General features: G+C 38.7%; 1 protein-coding gene across 1 annotated transcript in view; it reads left to right on the top strand.

Annotated features, from left to right (window-relative positions):
- VCPIP1 (valosin containing protein interacting protein 1) overlaps positions 1-18,889 on the top strand; it is a 32,400-nt gene extending 13,511 nt beyond the window's left edge. Inside the window, exons 2-3 of the mRNA XM_008255594.4 lie at positions 3,729-3,815; positions 13,295-18,889. Coding sequence (XP_008253816.1) covers positions 3,729-3,815; positions 13,295-14,151 — 944 coding nt within the window. The 3' untranslated portion in view covers positions 14,152-18,889. The remainder of the gene's footprint in view (positions 1-3,728; positions 3,816-13,294) is intronic.
- The last annotated feature ends 6,665 nt before the right edge of the window (positions 18,890-25,554 follow it).

Here is a 25,554-nt window from a genome sequence, read left to right as displayed (position 1 = left end):
TGGAATGATAAACAGGATTCAGATCTTACCTCTGTTACTTAACAGCTGTGTGATCCTGGGAGAGTTACTTAAGCTCTTTGAGTTTGTCTCCTTGTCTTTAGAGCTTAGTTTTAATGAGTAATGAACCTATATAAAGTACCTGTTCATAGCTAGGTAGATAATAGAGGCTTAGATGATATTTATACTTTCCTTAAGGCAATAGAGCTCTAAAGGGAGTAAAAATCGGTTCCTGGGGGGCTGCTCCACTTCCAATCCAGCTCTCTGCTGTGGCCTGGGAAAGCAGCAGAAGATGGCCCACGTCCTTGGGCCCCTGCACCCACTTGGGAGACCCAGAAGAAGCTCCCGGCTCCTGGCTTTGGATCGGCGCAGCTCTGGCTGTTGTGGCCATCTGGGGAGTGAACCGCGGATAGAAGAACTCTCTCTCTCTCTTCCTATGCCTCTCTGTAACTCTACTTTTCAAATAAATAAATAAATCTTAAAAAAATACCAACAAAAACCTATGATATATATATATGCATATATATACACTGTACATAAGATATACAGTATATCTGAAGTATTCAAATGTCAGGGAGGATGGCACCGATTAAATAAATGTCTAAAAATGCTCCTTATTGGGGCTGGTTTTGTGTTATAGCAGGCTAAGCCACCTGTTAGGATGCTCACATCTCATATTTGAGTACCAGTTTGAGTTACAGCTACTGCGCTGCAATGCAGCTCTCTGCCAATGCACCCTGGAAGCAGCAGATGATGGTTCAAGTATTTAAGTCTTTGCCATCCATGTGAGAGGCCTGAATGGAGTTCCTGGCTTCTGACTTCAGCCTGGCCCTATCCTGGCTGTTGCAGGCTTTTGGGAAGTGAACCAGCAGATAAAGATTTCAGTTTTCACACTGCCTTAACAACAAATAAAATAAAAACACTCCTTAGGGGGTGATAATGAAAATGAAGTTGAGAAACACTGCAGTTGAGTCATGTTCTTTCTTTTTTTTATTATTTATTTTTTAATTTATTTTTTAACAGGCAGAGTGGACAGTGAGAGAGAGAGACAGAGAGAAAGGTCTTCCTTTACCGTTGGTTCACCCTCCAATGGCCGCCGCAGCCGGTGTACCGCGCTGATCTGAAGCCAGGAGCCAGGTGCTTCTCCTGGTCTCCCATGCGGGTGCAGGGCCCAAGGATTTGGGTCATCCTCCACTGCACTCCCGGGCCACAGCAGAGAGCTGGACTGGAAGAGGAGCAACCGGGACAGAATCCGGTGCCCCTGACCGGGACTAGAACCCAGTGTGCCGGTGCCGCAGGTGGAGGATTAGCCTATTGAGCCGCGGCGCCAGCCGAGTGATGTTCTTTCTTAAGTAAGGAATGGTTAAGAAAGGTACTAAGAAATACTTTTCTTACTAGTATACAGGTGGTCAGTTCTGAGTTCAACATTTTTGGCAACTGTTCAGAATTTTTTTTTTTTTTTTTTTTTTTTTTTTTTTTTTGACAGGCAGAGTGGATAGTGAGAGAGAGACATAGAGAAAGGTCTTCCTTTTGTCGTTGGTTCACCCTCCAATGGCCACCGTGGCTGGCGCGCTGCAGCCAGTGCATCGCGCTGATCCGAAGCCAGGAGCCAGGTGCTTCTCCTGGTCTCCCATGCAGGTGCAGGGCCCAAGGATTTGGGCCAGCCTCTACTGCACTCCCGGGCCATAGCAGAGAGCTGGCCTGGAAGAGGGGGGCGACCGGGACAGAATCCGGCGCCCCGACCGGGACTAGAACCCGGTGTGCCAGCGCCGCTAGGTGGAGGATTAGCCTATTGAGCCGCGGTGCCGGCCCGGATTTTTATAAAAAGAATTAGGTGCTTTCATATTATTTTTTGATAAGACTTCCAAAAAGTGATGTCTTAGACCATTCTAGAAAATACTGAGTGTATTTAATATAACATTGACAATAACTAAATGAAAGACTATCACTATAGAAAGCATTTATCCAAATAGAAGTTTAATGATAAGTGCAGCAGTCAGAGCTTTTACCAGGATTATTAATGTTTCTATATTTAGGGAATTTTATGAATACTCAAAATTTTAAATTAAATTTCTGTGTGTCTACCCTTAAATATAGCCATTTGGGTAGTACTGCCTCATTATTAAATAAGATGTATATAAATAAATGCTTTGGTTATCTGAAACTTTAAGTGTCAAGGCTTTTAAAATTTATGTACTTTAAATTTATTCTGACGACAGCTTTAGCCAACTGCCATGTGAATTCACATCCTTGTATATGAATATGGGAAAGGAGAACTCTTTGGGAGATTATAGGTACATAGTGATTAGTTAGTGTCATCACTGCATTCAAAGCTCAGATTCAACAGTATGATATTCTAGTCGGACAGACAAAAGGAAACCCTTCTTTGTTAAAATTAAGAAATTTCCTGATTTTAAAAGTATTAGCTATACATTACAGAATAGGAATATTCTGGTACGTTATCAGAATATATTACCAGAATAACAGAATATAGAGGTACATAAATAAATAAAAACAGCCATATTCTACAAACCCAAAGTTATTTTTATGTTCCTTCCATTCTTTGACTTTTTCAACAGTGATTATCATTCTTATTTTTTGTGTGTAACTTCTTATTGAAATAGCCACTGTCATAATTTTGAAAAAATATTGAAATAGTGGTTTGCTTGTGGATGTTTTGTGGTCTTCTTAAGGTTATTCTGAATCTCTTTACCAAGTCATTTTTCCCTCCATATTTCTATTTTTAAAGACAATATAAATTATTTTATATTTGTTCTAGCCCTTTTACTTAGTTTTAACAAATATGAAGTATATAATTTTATAATATGCTTTCAAAAATATATTTTAAAACCTTTTCTGTTGTGATCTAGAGTTTGGTGTTTCCTTTGAAATGAATGAGTTTTCAGACAACTTTTGTTTAATATGCCCAGTAGTGACTCTGCAGTTTTGTTTTGTTTTTTTTAAGATTTTATTTATTTATTTGACAGGACAGGTAGAGTTACAGACAGTGAGAGAGAGACAGAGAGAAAGGTCTTCCTTCCGTTGGTTCATCCCCCAAATGGCCACAACGGCTGGAGCTATGCCGATCCAAAGCCAGGAGCCAGGTGCTTCTTCCTGGTCTCCCATGTGGGTGCAGGGACCCAAGCCCTTGGGCCACCCCCCAAATGGCCACTACACCAGCGCTGTACTGATCCAAAGCCAGGAGCCAGGTGCTTCCTCCTGGTCTCCCACATGTGTGCAGGGGCCCAAGCCCTTGGGCCATCCTCCACTGCTATCCCAGGGCCACAGCAGAGAGCTGGATTGGAAGAGGAGCAACCAAGACTAGAACCCGGCGCTCATATGGGATGCCGGCGCCACAGGCGGAGGATTAACCTGCTGCATCGGCCCCGACTCATGCAGTTTTAAAGACATTTTTAAATGAGTTCCTACATTTTAACATTGAGAGAATTCATATTAAAAACTTGGATTCCTGGCTTGTTTTGAAAAACCACGTTGTCATGAAACATTGGGCCAATACTCTTCCATGACACCACTTGGCAGTGGCTGCCGCCTTTAGATGAGATGTGTACTTTCTAGTGTGCCACAGTCCTGTCACTCTATTTCTCTCTCTCTGTTATACCAAGAAATTCCATTCATTTGGGAATTCTGCCTTGCATTCTCTGTTCTAGGCTAATCCATATTAAAGCAGTCCTAGCTTAGTTGCTAATTCTTTATCTGTTTTTGTTTTACAGGAGAAGATGTATGGTCTTATGCAAAAGGACTTCCACACATGTTTCAGCAGGGTGGTGTCTTCTACAATATTATGAAGAAAACCATGGGTATAGTTAATTTATGGTTTTATTCTCAGATAATATCTCTATTCAGCTTATTGTAAGATTCAGAAAGTTCAGATAGTATTCTACTAAAAATATTTTGAAAGCTAAATTTACGTGAATATTTTCTTATAGTCTGCTGCCTAGTTAAAATCGATTATTTATCCTAACATAATTTATGTTTTCTGCTATATTACTAAAAATCTATTACTTGTTTGCTCCTGTTTTCTCATTTAAATATGATTTTAAAGACAAATTTTGAAATTAGAAGCAAATTTGATTATAAAGCTAGTAATTATCCCAGAACTAGATAATAATTTTATTATGTTTTGGCTAAGATTAGTATATACTTAATTGCTTTCTAGGTTTTAGGAAACAACTTGTTTTACGTTATGTGTGCATTATTTTTAAAGATAAATATACTTGTGTGCAAGTGTATAACTATCTTCAGAGTTTTTAGGTCTTCAAAGAGAGGTTGCCAGGTCCTGTGTTTGGCCTTCTCACATCTTTTCAAAGATTTGACATGGATGCTTTTTAGTCCCAGACTTAACCACTCTGGTGCACCTCAGTATTTCACCTCCCTGGGCTTCACAGAAACTGAAGTACAAAAATCTGTATTTTGTGATTTTTATCTCTACCTCACAGAACTTTTAGAAATTTTTCTTTTTTTTCTTTTTCTTTCTTTTTTTTTTTTTTTTAAAGATTTATTTGAAAGGTGGAGTTACAGAGAGAGAGAGAGAGAGAGACAGAAACAGAAAGAATGATCTTCTGTTTGCTGGCTCACTCCCCAAACAGCCACAATGACCAGCGCTGGGCAAGGCCGAAGCCAGGAACCAGGAGCTTCTTCAGGTCTCCCACATGGGTGCAGGGGCCCAAGGACTTGGGTCATCCTCCACTGCTTTCCCAGGCAAATTAGCAGGGAGCTGGAGTACCCAGGACTGGAACTGGCACCCACATGGGATGTGACACTGCAGGGCGTTGCTTAACCTGCTGCTCCACAGCACCAGCCCCTATTTTTCCTTCTTCAAATTACCCCTCTGGGACAGGCATTTGGCACAGTGAAATGCCACTTGGGATGCCCACATCCCTTATTGGAATGCATGGATTCAAGTCCTACCTCTGCTTCCTAGCCAGCTTCCTGCTAATGTGCACCTAGGGAGGCAGCAGATAATGGCTGCATTATTGGGTCCCTTCTACCCACATGAGAGACCCTGATAGAGTTCTGGGCTCCTGGTCTTGACCTAGCGTGGCCCTGGCTGTTAAGGGCATTTGAGGAGTGAACCAGCAGATAAAGATTCTTCTCTGTCCATCTCTGCTTCTCTGCCATTCGAATAAAACTTTTTTTTAAATTTTATTATTTATTTATTCATTTATTTATTGTATTTTATTATTTATGGAGCCGGCACTGTGGCTCAGTGGTTTAACGCCCTGGCTGAAGCGCCAGCATCCCATATGGGCGCATTCAAGACCTGGCTGCTCCACTTCTGATCCAGCTCTCTGCTGTGGCCTGGGAAGACATCGGAAGATGGCCCAAGCCCTTGGGCCTCTGCACCCAAATGGGAGACCTGGAAGAAGCTCCTGGCTCCTGGGTTCAGATCGGCGCAGCTCCGGCCGTTGCGGCCAATTGGGGAGTGAACCATCAGATGGAGGACCTCTCTCTCTCTCTCTCTGCCTCTCTTCTCTGTGTAACTCTGACTTTCAAATAAATAAATAAACATTAAAAAAATATTTGTTTATTTATTTGAAAGTCAGAGTTACATAGAGGAAGAGAGAGAGAGAGAGAGAGAGGTCTTCCATCTGCTGGTTCACTCCCCAATTGGCCTCAATGGCCAGAGCTGTGCCGATCCAAAGCCAGGAGCTAGGAACTTCCTCTGGGTTTTCCATATGAATGCAGGGCCCAAGGACTTGGGCCATCTTCTGCTGCTTTCCAAGGCCATAGCAGAGAGTTGGATCGGAAGTGGAGCAGCCGAGTCTCAAACTGGTGCCCATATGGGATGCCAGCAGTGCAGGCAGTGGCTTAACCCTCTACGCCACTGTGCCGGCCCCTGAATAAAACTTGAAAAAACATTCATCCAACTTGGCTGTTGTAGAAATGTTCAGGAATATACTAGTGTGGCAAGAATAATGTAACAAACCCCCATTTACCCACTACCCAGCTTCAGCAATTATCAGTACATGTCCACCTTCTTCTCAACTGAACTGTCTTAAAGTAAGTCTCAGGGGTGGGTGCTGTGGTACAGCAGGGCTAAGCCTGTTCTTGGGATGACCACATTCTACATCGGAGTGCTGATTCAAGTCCTGGCTACTTTGCTTCCAATCCAATTTCCTGCTAATTTGCCTGGGAAGGCAGCAGATGATGACCCAAATGCTTGGGCCCCTGACATGTATATGGGTAACCCAGATGGAGTGCCTGGCTCCTGGCTTGAGCCTGGTCCAGCCTCGGCTGTTGGGGTCATTGTGGGAATGAACCACTTTATGGAAGATGTCTGCCTCTCCCTCTCTCTCTGGTACTCTGCATTTCAAATAAATAAATATTCAAAATTAAAAAAATTCTTTTCATCACTTCAAAAAGTTGCCTGTGCTCTTTTGTAATCAGTCTCCCTAAGTACTGCCTCCAGACCTTGGCCAGCCAGTTGTTTTTTTGTTTGTTTTGTTTTTGTGTGTATATATTTTTGTGTAATTTTCGAGATCACATTTTTTAATTTATGTTATGGTCAATGGCTTAATTATCCACTAAATAAAGGATTCAGCAAATATGAAGTAAAAAGACTATAGGTTCAGTAGGATCTATCCCTCTGTATTTGCCTTTTTCATAGTGCCACATAAATGGAATCATAAAGGATAACCTTTTGTCTGGCTTCTTTGATTTAGCACAGAAGTTGGCAAACCATGGCTTGTGGGTCATATTAGATCTGCTGCCTGTTGTTGTATATAAAGTTTTATTGGGACACCATGCTGTTTATTGTTTATTGCTGCTTCTCATAGCTGAGACAAAGAAGATGTGGTCTACAAAGCCAAAACTATTTATTTACCATGCTACCCTTTACAGAAAAACATTGACCTTTTTGGTAGTACACTACTTTGTTGACTCTATTAGAATTTTTTCCTTTTCAGTGCAGAGTAGAATTATATTTATAGATTTTTCCACATTTTAAGAAAAATCCATATCCAGTTCAAGGATATTTGCTTATTTTCAGTTTTTAGCTATTATGAATAAAACCATCATAAACATTTGTGTATAGGTCTTTGTGTAGGGATATGTCTTTACTTTTCTTTAGTAAATATGTAGGAGTGGAATTACTGGGTCATCTGGTAAATTTATCTTTATAAGAAACTTCCAAATCATTTTCTAAAGTAGCTAAACGTTTTTACTTCCCACTAGCACTGTCTGTTAGTTCTAGTTATTCTGTATTCTTGATAGCAATTGGTAATATCAGTTTTTGTTTCTAAAAACCATTCTAATAGGTTTGTAGTACTTTCTCACAGTGGTTTTAATTTCCATTTCCCTGATAACTAATAATGTTGAGCATCTTTGTGCTTGTTTGCTTTTTTTTGCCCATTGTAAAATTGTTTTTTATGTTGCTCGTGAATTTTGAAAATTATTTATATACATTTTTTTGAGGACATGTCATTTATCACATAAGTGTTTTTGCAAATATTTTCTCTCAATCTGTAGCTTTACCTTTTTTATTCTCTTTGCTGTATCTTTTAAAGATAAGATTTTTAAATTTTGGTATAATCCAACTTAACATTTTTTTCTTTTTGGTTCATGCTTTTTGTGTCCTAAGAAATACTTGCCTAATCCAAGGTCCAAAAAAGTTTATTCTTTTTTTTTCCTAGAAATTTTATAGTTATTAAGATTTTATCTAGGTTTATGATGCGTTTCATGTTGATGTTTTAATATGTTGCAAGGTATGAGTTAAAGTTCTTTTTTTTTTTTTTTTTTTTTTTTTTTTTTTTTTTTTGACATGCAGAGTTAGACAGTGAGAGAGAGACAGAGAAAGGTCTTCCTTTCGTTGGTTCACTCCCCTGATGGCCACCATAGCTGTTGCTGTGCTGATCTGAAGCCAGGAGCCAGGTGCCTCCTCCCGGTCTCCCATGCGGGTGCAGGAACCCAAGCACCTGGGCCATCCTCCGCTGCCCTCCTGGGCCACAGCAGAGAGCCAGACCGGAAGAGGAGCAACCGGGACCAGCACCCGGCGCCCCAACTGGGACTAGAACCTGGGGTGCCGGCATTGCAGGCGGAGGACCAGCCCAGTGAGCTACGGCACTGGCCAGTAAAGTTCTTTTTAAAAAGTGATTGACCACCTGTGCTGTGGCATAGGGGGTAAAAGCAGCTGCCTGCAGTGCCAGCATCCCATATGAGTACCAGTTCAAGTCCCGGCTGCTCCACTTCCGATCCAGCTCTGCTATGGCCTGAGAACGCAGTATAAGATGGCTCAAGTGTTTGGGCCCCTGCACCCACGTGGGAGACCTGGAAGAAGCTTCTGACTGTTGGCTTTGGATCTGCTCAGCTCTCTGGTTCTCGCAGCCATCTGGGGAGTGAATCAGCAGATGGAAAACCTCTCTTGCTCTCTCTCTCTCTCTGCCTCTGCCTCTCTGTAACTCTGCCTTTGAAGCAAATAAATAAATCTTAAAAAAATAAAATAAAAAGCAATTGACCATATTAGCCTAGTTTTAAAATCTCTTACTGTTTTGTTGACCTATATATCTCTCCTTTTGTCAGTGCCTCATCTTGATTATTGTATCCTTTTAGTAATTCCTGAAATCAGAATTGATGTGAATATTCCATCTTGATTTTTTTTTTTTGAGATTTATTTATTTGTTTGAAAGGCAGAGCTACAGACAGGCATAGGCAGAGAGAGAGAAGTCTTGCATCCGCTGGTCTACTCTCAAAATTGCCGCAATGGCTAGAGCTGGGCTTATCTGGAGCAGGAGCCAGAAGCTTCCTCCGGGTCTCCCACAAGGGTGCAGGAGCCCAAGAACTTAGGCCATCCTCTGCTGCCTTCCCAGGCCATAGCAGAGAGCTGGATTGGAAATGGAGCAGCCAGGTCTTGAACTGGTCCCCATATGGGATGTCAGCATGCAGGTGGCAGCTTTGCTCACTATGCCACAGCGTCAGCCTCTTATCTTGATTCTTTTTCAAAACTGTTTCCGGTATTCCGGATCTTTTGCTTATTCATGTAAGTTTTAGAACCATTTTGTTAATTTCTGTAAAAAAAAAAGTCTGGTGTATTTTTATTTGACTGCATTAACTATGTAAATCAAATTGACAACAGTTGATTTCTTCATGGCATTGAGTCTTCTGATTCATGAAAATGTTATAATTTTATCTTTAAGTTTTCATTAATTTTCAGCATACAGATCTTGTCATACTTTGTTAGATTTATACCTAAATATTTTGCCATCTTTTTGATGATATTATAAACGATATTTTTTAAAAATTTAAAATTTCCTATTGATTACTAGTTTATAGAAATAAAATTGGTATTCATACATTGATCTTGTACCCTGTGACCTTGCTAAACTTACATTTTAGTTCTAGTAGACAATGAAATTAGGTAGATTACTTGGGATTATCTGTATAGGCCATCATGTCTTTTGCAAATAAAGTTTGATTCATTTTAAAATCTTTTATGCCTTTATGGCATTTTCTTCCTTTATGACAATAGCTAATACTTTCAGTTCAATATTGAATAGCAGTGGTAAGAGTGGAAATTTTTGCCTTGTTCCTTACCTTCAGGGAATGTATTCAACTTTTAGGTTTTTCTGAGGTATCCTTGATACGATTTGAAGACATTTTCTTCTAAGATTTGCTAAGTTTGTATAGTGAATAGCTGTTGAATCTTGTCTGTCCTTTTTCTGTATCTATTAAGATGATCATATATATAGTTTGTTGATTTTTGAATGTTGACCAGTTTTGCTTGATAGCTTCCATTTGTTGAGTGTTTTTGTGACTATGTTCATGCGAATAACAGTCTTTAGTTTTCTTTTAATGACTGCTTAGTTAGAGTAATGATGGCTTCATAAAATAGAGTTGGGAGCATTTCTTCCTGTTGTTTTCTGCTAACCATTTGGTAAAATTCACCAGTTAAGCTGTCTGAATTTGGAGTTTGCTATGGATTTAACTTCTTTAAGATAGTTAATAAAGATAATTCTCTTAAGTAAAGCTTTGTTAGTTTTATCTTTTGAGAAATCTATCCATTTCAACCAACTTAGCTAATTTATTGGCTTAAAGTTGTTTATAGTATTTCTTAATTTTCCTTTTAATGTCTGATATTGGCAATTTGTGCCTTCTTCCTCCACCCATTTTTTTTCTCTTGGCTAATAGTTTATCAGTTTTATTGATCTTTTCAATGAAACAACTTTTGGATTCACTAGATGTTCTGTTATTTTTTTTAATTTCAGTTTTCCTTCCTTCCTTCCTTCCTTCCTTCCTTCCTTCCTTCCTTCCTTCCTTCCTTCCTTCTGGACGGGCAGAGTTAGACAGTGAGAGAGAAACAGAGAGAAAGGTCTTCCTTTTTCCGTTGTTCACTCCCCAAGTGGCCACTAAGGCCGGCGTGTTGCGGCCGGCGTGCTACACCAATCCAAAGGCAGGAGCCAGGTGCTTCCTCCTGGTCTCCCATGCGGGTGCAGGGCCCAAGGACCTGGGTCATCCTCCACTGCACTCCTGGGCCACAGCAGAGAACTGGACTGGAAGAGGAGCAACTGGGACAGAATCTGGTGCCCCAACCGGGACTAGAACCCAGAGTGCCGGCACCGCAGGCGGAGGATTAGCCTAGTGAGCCACGGCTCCGGCCTTATTTCTGTTTTTATCTTTTGTTTTTTCCTTTCTTATTCTTGCTTTGGGTTTAATTTGCTCTTTTCCTTCTAGTTACCTTAAGTAGATGCTTATTGATAGATTATTATGGGTTATGGACACCCTGACACATTTACCTCTGTCCTCTAGTAACAGAAGAACATACTTGTCTTTGTTCAAATCTACTCTATCAGATAGATGATTTTATCTACATTTAAATAGAAATACTGTCCGTGTAAATGAGAATGTCATTAGTTTCCTTACAGATCTGTGTTTTGAAGTAAATGCAATGATGAATGGCAGTTTTAACACTTGTGTAGATATCCTTTAGCCATATAATATTCAATTTTGTGTTTAAGTTCTGTAAAATGTATTTATGATCCATAAGTTCTTCCATGACTTGTTTCTTTCATGCAACACTTTTTCAGATACATTCATGTTGTTGGGTTTAGTTATAGTTCATTTTCACTGCTGCATATTATTTTGTTGTATTGTTTTAACATAATTCATCCATTGTTCTGCTGATGGAGTCTTGGGATAGTTTCTCGTTTTTTGGTATAAAGAACAGTGTAGACTTAAATACTAATATATATGTCCTTGGCACATTAGTAAGAGAATTACTGGTATGTGATACAAGAGTTTTAATGTACCTTGATTCTTGAAATTCAAAGGACTAAATAAGTTATATAAAACATAAACAATTTATTCATTTACAATTGAGTTCTATAGTTACTTGGAATATTCTCAAAGAGGTACGTTAGAACCACTCTAGCTTTTTTTAGGGGCGGGAGAAACTATGAATATCTTACAAGACTAGAGACTGCCTAAATTCCCATAGAGCGTTCCAGAGTTCATTCATCATTCCCCTCTCTAAATTTCTGTCGCACGTACACTTTGATTCATTTCCAACTAGTTCACTGTATATGTCAAGTGTCATGGCTGTCTTGTTTATATTAATTTAATATTATAATAATAAAGTAATAATATTTTCCAAAAGGCCATAACTTAATCATTCTCTTCTTGTTGAAAGTTTAAACTGTTTCCATTGTTTAATTATAAATAATACTATGATGAACATGTGTGGGATTTACTTTCCAGGGATAGCCAAAGGGATATATCACAGTAGTAGCCTGAGAATAGTTACGAAACCTTTTTTGAATTAATCAAAACATTGAAATATGTTGACTGGTATAAATTAGGCACTGTGGTATATTTGCTTTGCATATTTTCTCATTTAATCACCAAATAATTGAGACAAAAAGTAATTTAGCCATTATTAAATGTAGCCTGTTTATAGTGTCTGGCCTCTAAGAATTGTGATACCTTGTTTTTAAACCTTCACAGTCTGTTTTAGTGAGGTTCAGTAGATGTTATCTATTGGAATGAATGTTTAAAACTTTGCCTCTGAGCCTTCCTGGCCTTATAAAACTCTATTCTTTACTACCTTTGTGTCCTGAGCCATGGTTTACAGATCTCTGACAAGGGAATTGGTAGACAGTAAACTGATTCCATGGTGTACCCAGAAAAGTATGATTCAAGACTATTTCTAACTTTAATTTTGCGTTTCTCTTTTTGTCAGCCATCTCTACTGAAAATATGTTGTGGAAATTCTACATGAATTTTTATTAATTGATATTTAACCTGCCATTGAAATTGTTCAAAATTATAATTGGAGTATCAGTATATAAAAAGTATGTTTTTAGGCTGGTATTGTGGTATAGTGGTTAAGTCTGCTGCCTGCATTGCTAGAATCCTATATGGGCACCAGTTTAAGTCCCGGCTGCTCCACTTCCTATACAGCTCCCTGCTAATGCACCTAGGAAAGCAGCAGAGAACGGCCCAAGTCCTTGGTTCCCCAGAACCATGTGGGAGGCCCAGATGAGTTTCCTGGCTTTGGCCTGTCCCAGCCCCAGCTGTTGCTGTCCTTTGGGGAGTGAACCCATGGGTGGAAGATCTCTCTATATATCCCTCCTTTTCCCTGTAATTCTGCTTTTCAAATTAGTAAAACAAATCTTTAAAAAAAAATTTTAAAGGATGTTTTCTTCTTGGTTTACATTGTATTTATGTTACTTTTTCTTCAAAGATTTATTTATTTATTTGAGAGGCAAAGTTACAGAGAGGCAGAGGGAGACAGACAGAAAAAACTCTTCCATCTGCTTGTTCACCAAATGTCACAACAGCCAGGACTGGGCCAGGCTGAAACCAGGAGCCAGGAACTTCATCCTGGTTTTCCACATGGGTGGCAAGGGCCAAAGTACCGGGGACGTCTTCTACTGCTTTCCCAGGCACATTAGAGGGAACTGAAGTGAAGTGGAGCAACCAGGACGCCAGCTGGAGTGCTTATTGGATGCCAGCATCACAGGCGGTGACTTAACCCACTATGCCACAACGCTGGCCTCTTTGTGTTTTTCTTATAGCTCAGTTACTTGTTGCAAGCCCTTTTTCTAACTGCACTAATAGGATATGAGTTTTATTTAAAAAAAAAAAAGATCCCCTGGAGAACTCCTTTAAAGTCTCTGATGATGGTTCTTTTTCATAGTAGATTTAACTTTCTTCTAATCAAAAATTTGAAGCTGTTACCTATAAATTGGTATAGAAAATTCTATTGCAACCATAATTATCTTTATTGTATTTTTGCCTTAATACCATAAGGAAGATATTAATGTATTAATTTTTTCCCTTTTAGGTATGGCTGATGGCAAACATTGTACTTTTCCACATCTACCTGGCAAAACCTTTGTCTATAATGCTTCTGAAGATAGACTGGAGTTGTGTGTGGATGCTGCAGGACACTTCCCCATTGGTCCTGATGTTGAAGATTTAGTTAAAGAGGCTGTAAGTCAGGTTCGAGCAGAGGCTACTACAAGAAGCAGGGAATCAAGCCCCTCACATGGGCTATTAAAACTAGGTAGTGGTGGCGTAGTAAAAAAGAAATCTGAGCAACTTCATAACGTAACTGCTTTTCAGGGAAAGGGGCATTCTCTAGGAACTGCATCCAGTAGTCCACACCTTGATCCAAGAGCTAGGGAAAGAAAGCATAATACAGGGACAGACTTTAGTCATAGTTCCACAAAAACAGAGCCTCCTGTCTTCACATCTGCTCCTGGTAACAGTGAGCTGATTCGAATGGCGCCTGGAGTAGTAACAACGAGAGACAGCAGGCAGCTTGATCCTGATTTGGTTGAGGCCCAACGAAAAAAATTGCAGGAAATGGTTTCTTCTATCCAGGCTTCAATGGACAAGCACTTACGGGATCAAAGCACAGAGCAGTCACCATCTGATCTTCCTCAGAGGAAAGGAGAAGTGAGTTCTTCTGCAAGGTCTGGGAGTCTTCAGACTAGCGTGGCTGAATCTTTTTCTTTAACTGGTGGCACTGAAAATTTGAATACAGAAACAACTGATAGCTGTGTGGCAGATGCATTGGGAGCAGCTTTTGCCACAAGGTCAAAAGCACAAAAGGGAAATTCTGTGGAGGAACCTGAAGAGATGGATAGTCAAGATGCTGAGATGACTAACACAACTGAGCCAATGGATCACTCTTGATTTAATTAGAGGCTGATAAAGGCATAGTGTTTATTGTGAATATGTAATATTTGTTGGCTGGGCCACATAACTTGATTAGTCATTAAAAATCTTGTACGTATATAATTCAGAGATTATATCTTGTTATTCAGTGCATGACAGCAATGTGTGATTGGCAATAGCTTTTAATATTCTGCTGCCCAGGCTGGCTCTGAATTCCTATAAACTAGTTATTAGATCTGCTGAGATGAGTTTCTTCCATATATGTGGTTCATTGGAAGTTGTTTGTAATTTTAATTCCACGAATGTTTTAACATTTCATACATGAAAAATCTCTTGCTAAATATGTTTTCTGAAAAGGCCAGAACTAGGGAGTAAATAAGATTTTGCTAATGTTGATGTCATCAAGATAACCATCCCACAAATTTATTAGTGTGTCAAAAGATTTATGTAAAACTGAAGGTTGTCTGAACTAAATTGTATCTTAAAATTCATAAAATGCTTCATTAAACAGATTCTGACATTTCCATGAATGTAAACACATTCATAGGGATAGGTATTCGTGGCAAAAGTATCTTGAGAATGTAGTGTAATGATATAACAATTTGCTGATTTGAGCAAAGTTGGAAAAAAATATCTGTTCTAAAATGATAAAGTCAATGTGATTCAGTTTTGTTGCTGTCTGAGCCAATACAACTAATTGTGTGCTCTATTATTGATAATAAGTTACCATTATTTTTTGACTCCTGGCCTGGTCAAGTATCACCTAATTTTTTTTTAATCTTGCAGAAAAGTGGATTGCAAATTGTGGTAGAAAATTAAAGAAATAATGGTAGCAGTAGTTAATCTCTAATTTTCAGTTTGTCAGATTCACAGAATTTATAAATAAGAATTTATCTTTATGAATAAGTTACATTGTTCTACGATTTTGATCAATGGTATTTAAGCCTGTATATGCTAAGTGTCTTTAAGCCCCTTTGAGCCAAAAATGTTCCTTTGTTTTTGTAGAGTCCATAAGGTTTTATTTGTTTGCTTAACTTGGGTTTGGATGCAAATTTTACTGCATCATACCCTGATTTACTGGGCATTTGCTTGATAGTGTATTCAACAAATCTTTAGTGCCAGTTTCCTTGAGAAGCAGCTTTTATGCTTATTCCTTAAAGAAAAAGAGTGTTTAATCTTGAGATTGGTATTGCACTATTTTATCCTATTCTGCAAATCTGTATTCTGAATTGTACATTTCAATCCATCTTCTTCCTCTGTTCACTGAAATTAAGTTGAATTTGAATGGATGAAAGACAAAGATATATGTTAATACAGTCTCTTACCTAGAGCATTCAAAGCCTGGCTGTCTCTGTTTGCACATGTAACAGATGTAGAAGTGCTTGCAATTCTAAGAAAATGTATATCAGGTATTTAAAAATCTCTACCTGTTGATACATAAGGGATATAGACAGGACTTTAACTTGTTTTTCCAGATAAAGGAGGTTTTGATTCTTTCTATGAAAGTATCTCTAACTGAATCTTCACATTAAACAAACTACTCCATTTTGAATAAGGAAAGATTGGAGAATCTAGACATTTTACAAATGCATCTGAACAAGATATATATACATCTATGTCAATTAATTTTTATCACATCACATGCTTTTCTTTGTAATATTTTATTTCCATTCTTCTAGTTAGAAATTTGTTTTTAAATGTCTTTCTATATATCTAAATAGCAGGAAAATTTAGAACTTCTATATTGTGCACTAGTTTTACTTAAAGTAAGAGATGCACCTACCAAATAATATTTGTCACTTAGTCTAGCCAGCTTCTGTGCATTAAAGATATCACTTCACTAACCACTATGATTTTTGGATTTTTCAGCCATTGGAATGTTTTCCATTTTTTCATTTTTTGGACTTAAATATGGTAAAACTGTTTAATAAGCAAAAAAAAAGCACTGCTTCCAAATTATATAATCATCTTTTCTTTAACAAATACTTCACCTGTGGCTTGGTATGTTTAGTTAATAACTGACAAACATAATCTCATAGTGTTAAAGTAAAAATATCAAGAAACATGTGAACATTAGAAGATGGGATTTATCTCTGACAATACTTTGTTAGTTTCTGTAGCTACAGTAATGCTCTTTAGAAGCCAGTCAGGTATGGATAATACAATAACAGTTTGGATTCTCCTTTGATAAAGAATAAAAGGCTTGATTCTGAGAAGTGATAAAAATTTCTTGAAATTATTTTAAACAAGCTGGAAATTTGGTTGGAGGAAATTTATGTTTTTTGTTAAGTGGGCCAGATGTCATCGTGACAAAGAAATTTTGTTTCTTTACTTTTTTTTAAACTTCTTTATTTATTTGAGGAACAGAGACAGACAGAGAGCTCCCATCTATTGATTGAATTCTCCAAATGACTGCAATGCTCAAGGCTGGGCATGGTGGAAGCCAAGAGCCAGGATCAGAAGCCAGGTCTCCTCATGGGTGGCAGGAACCCAATTACTTGAGCCATCACTGCTGCCTTCCAGGATCTGCATTAAGCAAGAGGCTTGAGTCACAAGCTAGAGTCAGAAATTGAATCCAAGTACTCTTATACGAGACACTGGCATCTTAACTACTGTCTTAACTGCTAGACTATATGCCCACTCCCTCTGTAAGTTTTAAACATCATCCTTTGACCTTCCCTATGGTTATCATAATCAAACACATGAATATAGAATGATTATTGATCTTAGTACTATCATTTATGATATTGCCACATCTTTGAGTCCAAATCAGCTAAAAAAATTTTTTAGCCCTGGATGTTAACATAACTGTAACTTGATACTTTAATTCAGTTCTTTTTGCAGTGTCCTACTGAACATTGAGATAAAATTGTGAACTTCTTCAGTAATTTGTTCTATAGTTAATCATACCAAGTTTGAGTTGATGACCCAAAGTGTAGGTGGAGTTAAACGTGGTGTATGTCCAAAATACTGGTATGAGGAACTTGTTGAAATTGAAGAAAACAGGGCACTGCCAAATATTAGGAGACAGAATAATATTTAACTCCAGGGAGATGCTTACTCAGGAACTAAGGAGCAGGCCTATATAGCCTACTTTATCCCCTTTCGCTATCTTTTCAGATATTTATTAGAAAATGTTAGGGTTGAGGCCTGAGAAATTTAGCAAATGCTATTGACTGAAACTTGCTCCTATGATTTTACTTTGGTTTTTACAGTCAAGGCTGCTGATTGCAGTTAAGGTATAAATCTGAAGTACATCTGTGATTCCTAGCCACAGGTCCTTATTGCCACTGTGTTAAGTATTTAATTTCATTGGAGATGAGCATATGGTCTTTTTACCTCAGGGAAGATCACTTGCTAGCAACTCATATACTACTAATGACAGATTTTTGAGAGTTACATTGACATACCACATGTTAGCTGCTAAATACAAAAATTATAATAGTATTATTTTATGTAGTTACCTACTAAGAATGCCTGCTAAATATTTAGACCTCACAACCAACCTTTAGGTAGGAAATAAACATATAACTTCTGTCATTAATTACATAATTGATCAATATGGTGACAATACTATAAAACACTTCAGTATCAATACAATTTTGTCCTCATTTTTCAACAGTAACTTAATTGGCCCATATTTAAAATGCTACTGCACAGATTTTGAGAATTTTACGGTTCTCGAAGCAAGATTTCCATCTTCAGATTTTCATGAAAGCAAAGCTTTTGCAAAATTAGTTAAATTCCAATCAATATGAACTTTAAATGAAATTTTCTAACAGGTATAGATAATATTTTATGTAATTTGGGTAGACATCCTACATTTCAAGGTTATCGCATAATTTAACAAAATTGTACAACCTCAAGGCTCTTTACAATTACTTTAAGAAATTTTCAAGCCAAAACTATTTACATGAAAATACAGCAAAATGTATATTTAAGGAATAAAATAGCAAAGGGGAGATATATCACCAATGTAAGATAGTAGAGTTAATTGCAAGTTCTGCCGTTCTTGATTCTTCAAGATGCTAAGTGTTTCAATTGATATTTAATGATACTTAAATCGTGGAAATTTTAACATTTGTCCCAGAATACCAGAAATTGTAAAAATTGTGAATTATTGGATAAAATGCCATTACTTGTATATCTGACATTTAAATTTTTTAATTATGGAGTCTACAAGCTTTTGTAGTATAATAGTACAATGATTATTCTCTTGTAAAAGAAAAGGAAAACTAGTAAAGAAAAAAGTTTTAGTTGATGTTATCTGCTTGTGAGTATCAATTACTTAGTATTTCAAATTATAAAGTATTGCATATTTTTCTTAAGAAATCCCTTCCTGAGCCTTTATGCCTGTGGTAGAGCAATAAAAGACTGAAAAGGTTACCAGTATTTTCAGGTTTGTTTGACTTTAAAGTCAATTTGTAAGAATTAGTGCCAAGAACAAGAGAGAATACTTTTTAGAGGGAACTGCTATTTAGAATATGTAAAAATAAGCAGTAGTAGCATAAATATTTAGAAAAAGTGGAATAGCAAGTACTTCAACTGCTTAATAAAATAGTATAGTTGTTACATCATCCTTAAGGCACTGGCTGTTTTCCATTTTCTGATTTTTGATTACTGTATATATTTAAGTGATGAATAATTGCTAATAGTGTATTATAACAGTGTATAGTGTTCTACACAGCTCACTGTACAGTATTTGAAGTTTTCTTTGATATCAATAATAAAACTTCCCTCAACTTCTCCACATTAACTTTTTAAAGTAATATTTCATTCTTTAGTTTCCTGGAATTATACCTTAATATTATAGTGTATGAATATATAGCTTGGTTTTATAAAGAGTTCTTAATATAATTAAAAAAAAAAAAGACTTCCTTAAGTGGGTTGTTATGCAGGAACAGTAATTTGTCCCCTTAAGATTTCAGTGCTGGATGAAATGGGCTGAATTAGAAAAGGGAAGGCAAACTATCTTTAACCATGTTGCATAATTGGGTCATATAATGCTTAAATGAATGTTTCGAAACAAATGAGTCTTCTGATAGCAAAAGAACTTGGTTTTGTGGTGGCTTAAAAAAAAATACTGGTGGAACTGGCATTGTGGTAAGAAGGTTAAGCTGCCACCTGCTACGCTGGCCTCCCATGTCGGAGCTCTGGTTGAAGTTCTGGCTGCTCTGCCTCCAATCCAGCTCCCTTCTAGTATGCCTGGGAAAGCAGTGGAAAATGGCCCAAGTACTTGGGCTCCTGCCACCCACGTGGGAGACCCAGATGTAGTTCCAGGCTCCTGGCATTGGGCTGGGTGTTGGGGTCATTTGGGGACCCTCTCTATGTGTGTCACTCTGGCTTTCAAATAAATAAAAATAAATCTTAAAAAATTAAAAAGTGACAAATGAAGGGAAATATACAAAATAGAGCTAAATTATATTTGTACGGCTTTGCAATCAACACTCAAATTACATCTATTTTTAGGTATATCTACTTTTAGATATATGCTTAGTACACATTTTGATAGTTTAACTCAGTAGTTTATAGCCCCTGCTGCCTCATTTCCTAGGTCCATTTCTTAACACTCCACCTACTGTGTTGTGAGGATTAAATTTGTTGACATGAGGCTGGCGTTGTGGTGTAGCAGGTTGCTGCTGCCTGCAACTCTGGCATCCCATGAGTGATGGTTCATGCCCTGGTTGCTCCGCTTCTGATCCAGCTCTCTGCTAATGGCCTGGGAAAAGCAGAAGATGACCCAAATGTTTTGGCCCTGCTACCCACGTGGGAGACTCAGATGAAGCTCCTGGCTCCTGGTTTTGTCCTGACCCAGCCCAGGCTGTTGCAGCCATCTGGGTAGTGAATCAGTGGATGGAAGATTTCTCTATCTCACTCCTCCCCTGCCCCCAAACTCTTTCAAATAAAATAAATGTTTTAAAAAAATGTGTTAACACATATCTGAGGATGAAAGTGGTGCCTGAAACATGGTAAACATGCTATTCTATATTATTGTAGAGTTCAGTTGCCATTTAAGTCTGTTAAATCCTCACATAAAGGGCACACTATTTAAATTTGTTAATCTAAAACTTGTTTAGTTTTTGGTATATTAGTAATGAACTAAAAGCTGGATAGTTGTGCGGGGACTTTATGTCCACATGTAACCCTGAGAATCTGGAAAACAGTCTATTCTGTGATCTCTCAAGTCATGGAGCCTTTAAGACCTCCATTTCTGCTGTAACCTTGTGATTTTAACAATTGTTACCCTGGTGTTCTGCTGACCATGTCATCCTGGTCTTGCTTGCTGAGAGTAATGTTCATAGGACAGATGATGGTTATGAGCCTGAAGTAAACTAATCAAAGCCTTTGCTTTATGTTTAGGCTCTCATTGTCCCAGACTTGGACTTCAGGTCTGTTTATGCATGCCATTAGTCACATATGATCAAGATAGAGCTCTCAAAAATTCTTTGATGAACAAGTAAGATAGACCTACTTAGGACAGTTCATTATAGATTTTATTAATTAGCTCTTTGAGACCCCAGTACCTGCCACTGGTTTTCATCATTAAAAATAAATAAAAAATGATGTCTTTGATTTTCTGAACTGTGTATGGTACACAGAGGTAAAATACACAGGCTTTATTAAGGAATACAAATTTCACAAGTACAACTTTAGGAATATAGTTATTCTTCCCACCATACCTGTTCTCCCAACCACCCTCTCACCCCTCTTCCCCCTCCCTCTCCTCTTCTCAGTCCCATTCTCCATTAGGATTCATTTTCAATTAATTTTGTACACAGAAGACCAACTCTATACTAAGTAAAGCTTTCAACAATTTGCACACACACGCACAGAAAAACGAGAACAAGTTTTACAGTTAACTCTCATAATACAACTCACTGAGGACAGAGGTCCTGCACAGGGAATAGTGCACAGTGACTCCTGTTGATAATTTAACAATTAACACTCTAAACATACAGGATTTTAAATTTGCCTACTTGTTTCCTTCTTTGGTCTATTTGTGAGACCTCATAATTCTTTTCCTTTTTTTTTTCTTTCTTCCTTTTTTTTTTTTTTTTTTTTTTTTTTTTTTTTTTTTTTTTTTTGACAGGCAGAGTTAGTGAGAGAGAGAGAGAGAAAGGTCTTCCTTCGGTTGGTTCATGCTCCGCTGCACTCCCAGGCCACAGCAGAGAGCTGGACTGGAAGAGGAGCAACTGAGACAATTGGCGCCCCAACCAGGACTAGAACCCAGAGTGCAGGTGCCGCAGGCGGAGGATTAGCCTAGTGAGCTGCGGTGCCGGCCGAGACCTCATAATTCCTATCTAAAAAATTATGTGAGAATTTGCAGGAGTTATTTCTGTTTGTTCTTTGTATAGAAGGAAATACACACTAAATATGTGTATGCATATAATATATACACATTTTAATATATATATATAGAGAAGGAGAGAACTTTGTAAAATAGTGACATTTTTATATTTGGTTCAGCATATTATATAGTCATGTGAATCACATTCAAAAATTGTGATCAAATGTCAAACAGTTAACTATTCTAGAAACTGGGGAAACAATTCTGTATAAGACAAATTATATGTTCTCTTCAAGCTTACATCCCAATGATGGAGCCATTCATGATAGCTGTCATTTAGTGAGCCTTCTCCCTGTATTAAGGCCACAGGTAAACCTTTACAATAATTAAATACTGTTAGCCCTTTGTGGTTCAGTGCCATCATTATCATCTTTCAGGATTACTGACATCTTTCAGGAACAAATTACTTAGTTTAACCAAGGTCCTAGAATTTATAGGTGGCAGATCTGGTCTTTAAAGCCCAATGTTTATGACTCAATAGCCTGTGAGCCGTGCTCTTAATGCTACATTTGTAATTTAGCAAAGGAGTACAATTTGATGGTCCTATAAGTCTTTATAAGCGTCTATGGTTAGACCTACCTTGTTTTTAGGTATACCAATCTAATTGGATCTAATTTCAAATGTATAGTACTTGGCTTTAATTTTACTTCTTACTAATTCCCTTTCTGAATCCCAATCCTCTACCTCCTCCAAATTTGGAGGTGCTTTCAGAATTTCTTAAATGACTAATCTGGGAAATTTGAGAGCCATTGGTTAGATAAAAGTCCAGCTGCTTCATTCCAAGGACATAGAGTAATTAAAATTATTTACTGAGTGAGTCTGCTGCCTTGGAGGGAAGCTTCCCCCAAAGTATTTCTCAAAGTATAGTTCATAGGCTACATGCATCTCTCCTAGAAAACTTATTTCTGTGGAATCTATCATGCCAGAACCTTTGCCAAGCATAAGGAATAATAAACTGAGGTGTGGGGGTGGTTGTGCCAGGAAGAGGGAATTCCCCATGTTAATGACTCACCGGGATCTCAAGAGATGAATGACACGTCTGTAGTCCTTGCCGGGTGAGGTGAGCTGTCCCTTGCATACTATGCCAAGAGACCCTGTTCGGGCTCCAGGTGATGGGGTTTTTCAAATGGGGAGATAGGACATGGAGTGTCCATTCTAAGAGCGTGCCCCTGCATAGCTATGTGCTCCCACTTTTATTTAGAGAGTACCAGCAAGTCTACAAGTCAGCAGGCATGTAGGCAAGGTTATACATCAACTTAAGGATTTGGGAATAGGAATTTGGTCTGGTGGTCTAAGATAGGAATTAGAACTGTGTTGTAAATCTTCAGAGACAGGCCCATTTAGATGCTTGTGCAAGTTTACAAATTCCTGAAAATATTCCAGATACCAATTAATGTCCATTAGCCCCCTGTTGCTCCCGCTGCCACATTCCTTTGGGGCGGTGTGCCCTTCCCGGCCCTGTTTTGACGTGAGCAGAAACTGCAGCCATGCCTCTAATTTTGGGGGGTGGGAGGTGTGCCACCCTGAGAGGCATTAATGCGCCATCTCTACACTGGGGAGAAAGACACTTCTTGCTTCCAACATGCTTACATTTTTAGTGAAGCAGAGATATATTTAATTAAAGTACATATAAAGAGGGGCAACTGGGTAGTATGGGATCACACTGCAGGACAAACTAACTTCATTCACTAATAGTAAGGGAATGCTTTCTGAGAGGTGACCCATTGGCTGAGACCTTAAGTTAATAAGATACTTAAAAATCAAATTGGATAGGCCTGCATTTGCAACATGGACATTTCATATTGGAACACTGACTGAAGTCCTAGCTGCTCTGGTTCTGATTCAGCTTCCTACTGTTGCTCTTGGGAAGGCAGTGGAAGATGGCCCAAATACTTGGGACCCTGCCATCCACGTTGGAAACCAGCATGGAGTTCCTGGTTTCTTCCTTCTGCCTGGCCCAGCCCCAGCCATTGTGGCCATTTGGAGATGGAAGATTTATCTCTCTTTCTGCCTTTCAAATAATATAAAAAAATTAGCAAGATTCAGCATCTCCAAAAATGTTTTACTTACTGGACCATTCTATCAATCAAAATTAAGTGGGATGCTATGTTTGCCATACTGTAGCCCCCAAATCTTCCTGTAATGGGGTGGAGCTCCAGTTGAATAGAAAAATACTGAGAAAGCTTGCAAAAATAAAGTTGCTGGGGAAAGGGAAAAAACTGTGGCAGAGAATTAGGATCTGCACTAAGTGTATAAAACCAACTTCAGATATATAAACATTCGAAACTCAAAGGTATCTGTGCTACTGAATATGACCAGTGTAAAACAGATTCATAGATGTATGATAAAAATGTAAAAAAGAGTAAAACAAGAATCAAATTAGGGGTTAAAAGTCCTCAGTTATTCTGATTTCTTTAAACGTTACCAGGATACAGAAAGGTTAGTTTCATTTCTCTTAGTTCCTCATGGCACTGCTTGCTTTGTTTCCATTAAGGCTCAAGTCCCTAGAAACCAAATGCCTATCCTCAGTTGTGCTATGAATTGTTTAATTTAAGATTATAGGGGCTCGTACTGTGGCTCAGCAGGTTAAGCCACCATCTGCAGTACTGGCATCCCATATGGGTGCCAGTTAGAGCCCTGGCTACTCCGCTTCCCATCCAGCTCTCTGCTGATGCACATGGGAAAGCAGCAGAGGATGACTCAAATGCTTGGGCCCCTGCACCCGCATGTCAGACCTGGAAGAAACTCCTGGCTCCTGGCTTCAGCTTGACCCAATCCCTGCCTTTGCGGCCATTTGGGGAGTGCACCAGCAGATGGAAGACCCCCCCCCCCGCCCCCGTCTCTCCTTTCTCTCTCCCTGTAACTCTTTCAAATTAATTAATTAAAAATTATTTTGGGGGGCCGGTGCTGTGGCATAGTAGGTTAAGCCTCTGCCTGTGGCACTGGCATCCCATGTGGGCACCTGTTTATGTCCCTGCTGTTCTGCTTCCAATCCAGCTTTCTGCTAATGGCCTGGGAAGGCAGTGGAAGATGACCCATGTGCTTGGGCCCCTGCACTCACATGGAAGACCCAGAAGAAGCTCCTGGCTCCTGGCTTTGGATTGGCCGTATGGTCATTTGGGGAGTGAACCAGTGGATGGAAGTTCCTTTCTCTCTCTGTCTCTCCTTCTCTCTATCTTTAACTCTACCTCTCAAATAAATAAATAAATATAAATCTTAAAAAAAAAAAAGACTGTCATTATTAATTTTTGTTAGATTATCATTATGTGATATTTCTTAGGGAAAATGATTTGGCTCTATAGTAAATGTTACAATGTCATTAAATTTATTTTTTGGTACCTTGAGCTAGAAAATATCTGGAGAGCTGGCACCGTGGCACAGCAGGTTAATCCTCCACCTGCGGCGTTGGCATCCCATATGGGTGCTGGTTCTAGTCCCAGTTGCTCCTCTTCCAATCCAGCTCTCTGCTATGGCCTGGGAAAGCAGCAGAAGAAGGTCCAGGTCCTTGGGCCCCTGCACCCACATGGGAGACTCCTGACTCCTGTGCTTCGGATTGGCGCAGCTCCAGCCGTTGCAGCCATTTGGGGAGTGAACCGGTGGATGGAAGACCTCTCTCTCTGTCTCTCCCTCTCACTGTCTGTAACTCTACCTCTCAAATAAAAATAAATAAAATCTTAAAAAAAAAGAAAATATCTGAAAAAGAGATAATTTGTGAAGTTCTCATTGAAATAGGCCTAAAGTTTTTCCCATGTAAAAGTTATTTTCAAAGCCAAACATATACATGGTTAAAGCCATTCAAAATGATGAAAGGGCACACAGCTCTCCAATCACTAAATCAATCATTTCTCTCTGGTGAGAAATTCTATTTTTTAGAAAATGTATTGATTTGAGAGGCAGAAAGACAGACATCCCAACAAAGCTCCCATCTGCTGGCCTATTCCCCAAATAGTTGCAATGGCAGAGATAAGGTCAGGCTGAAGCCAGGAGCCGAAAAGTCAGTTCAGGTCTCCCATGAGAGTGGCAGAAATCTTCTGTCTGCTAGTGTCTACATTGGCAGGAAGCTGGAGCCAGAG

Source organism: Oryctolagus cuniculus, chromosome 6 (genome assembly GCF_964237555.1).
Source record: "Oryctolagus cuniculus chromosome 6, mOryCun1.1, whole genome shotgun sequence".
Classification (NCBI taxonomy): domain Eukaryota; kingdom Metazoa; phylum Chordata; class Mammalia; order Lagomorpha; family Leporidae; genus Oryctolagus; species Oryctolagus cuniculus.
This window is presented reverse-complemented; position numbering and strand designations above follow the sequence as displayed.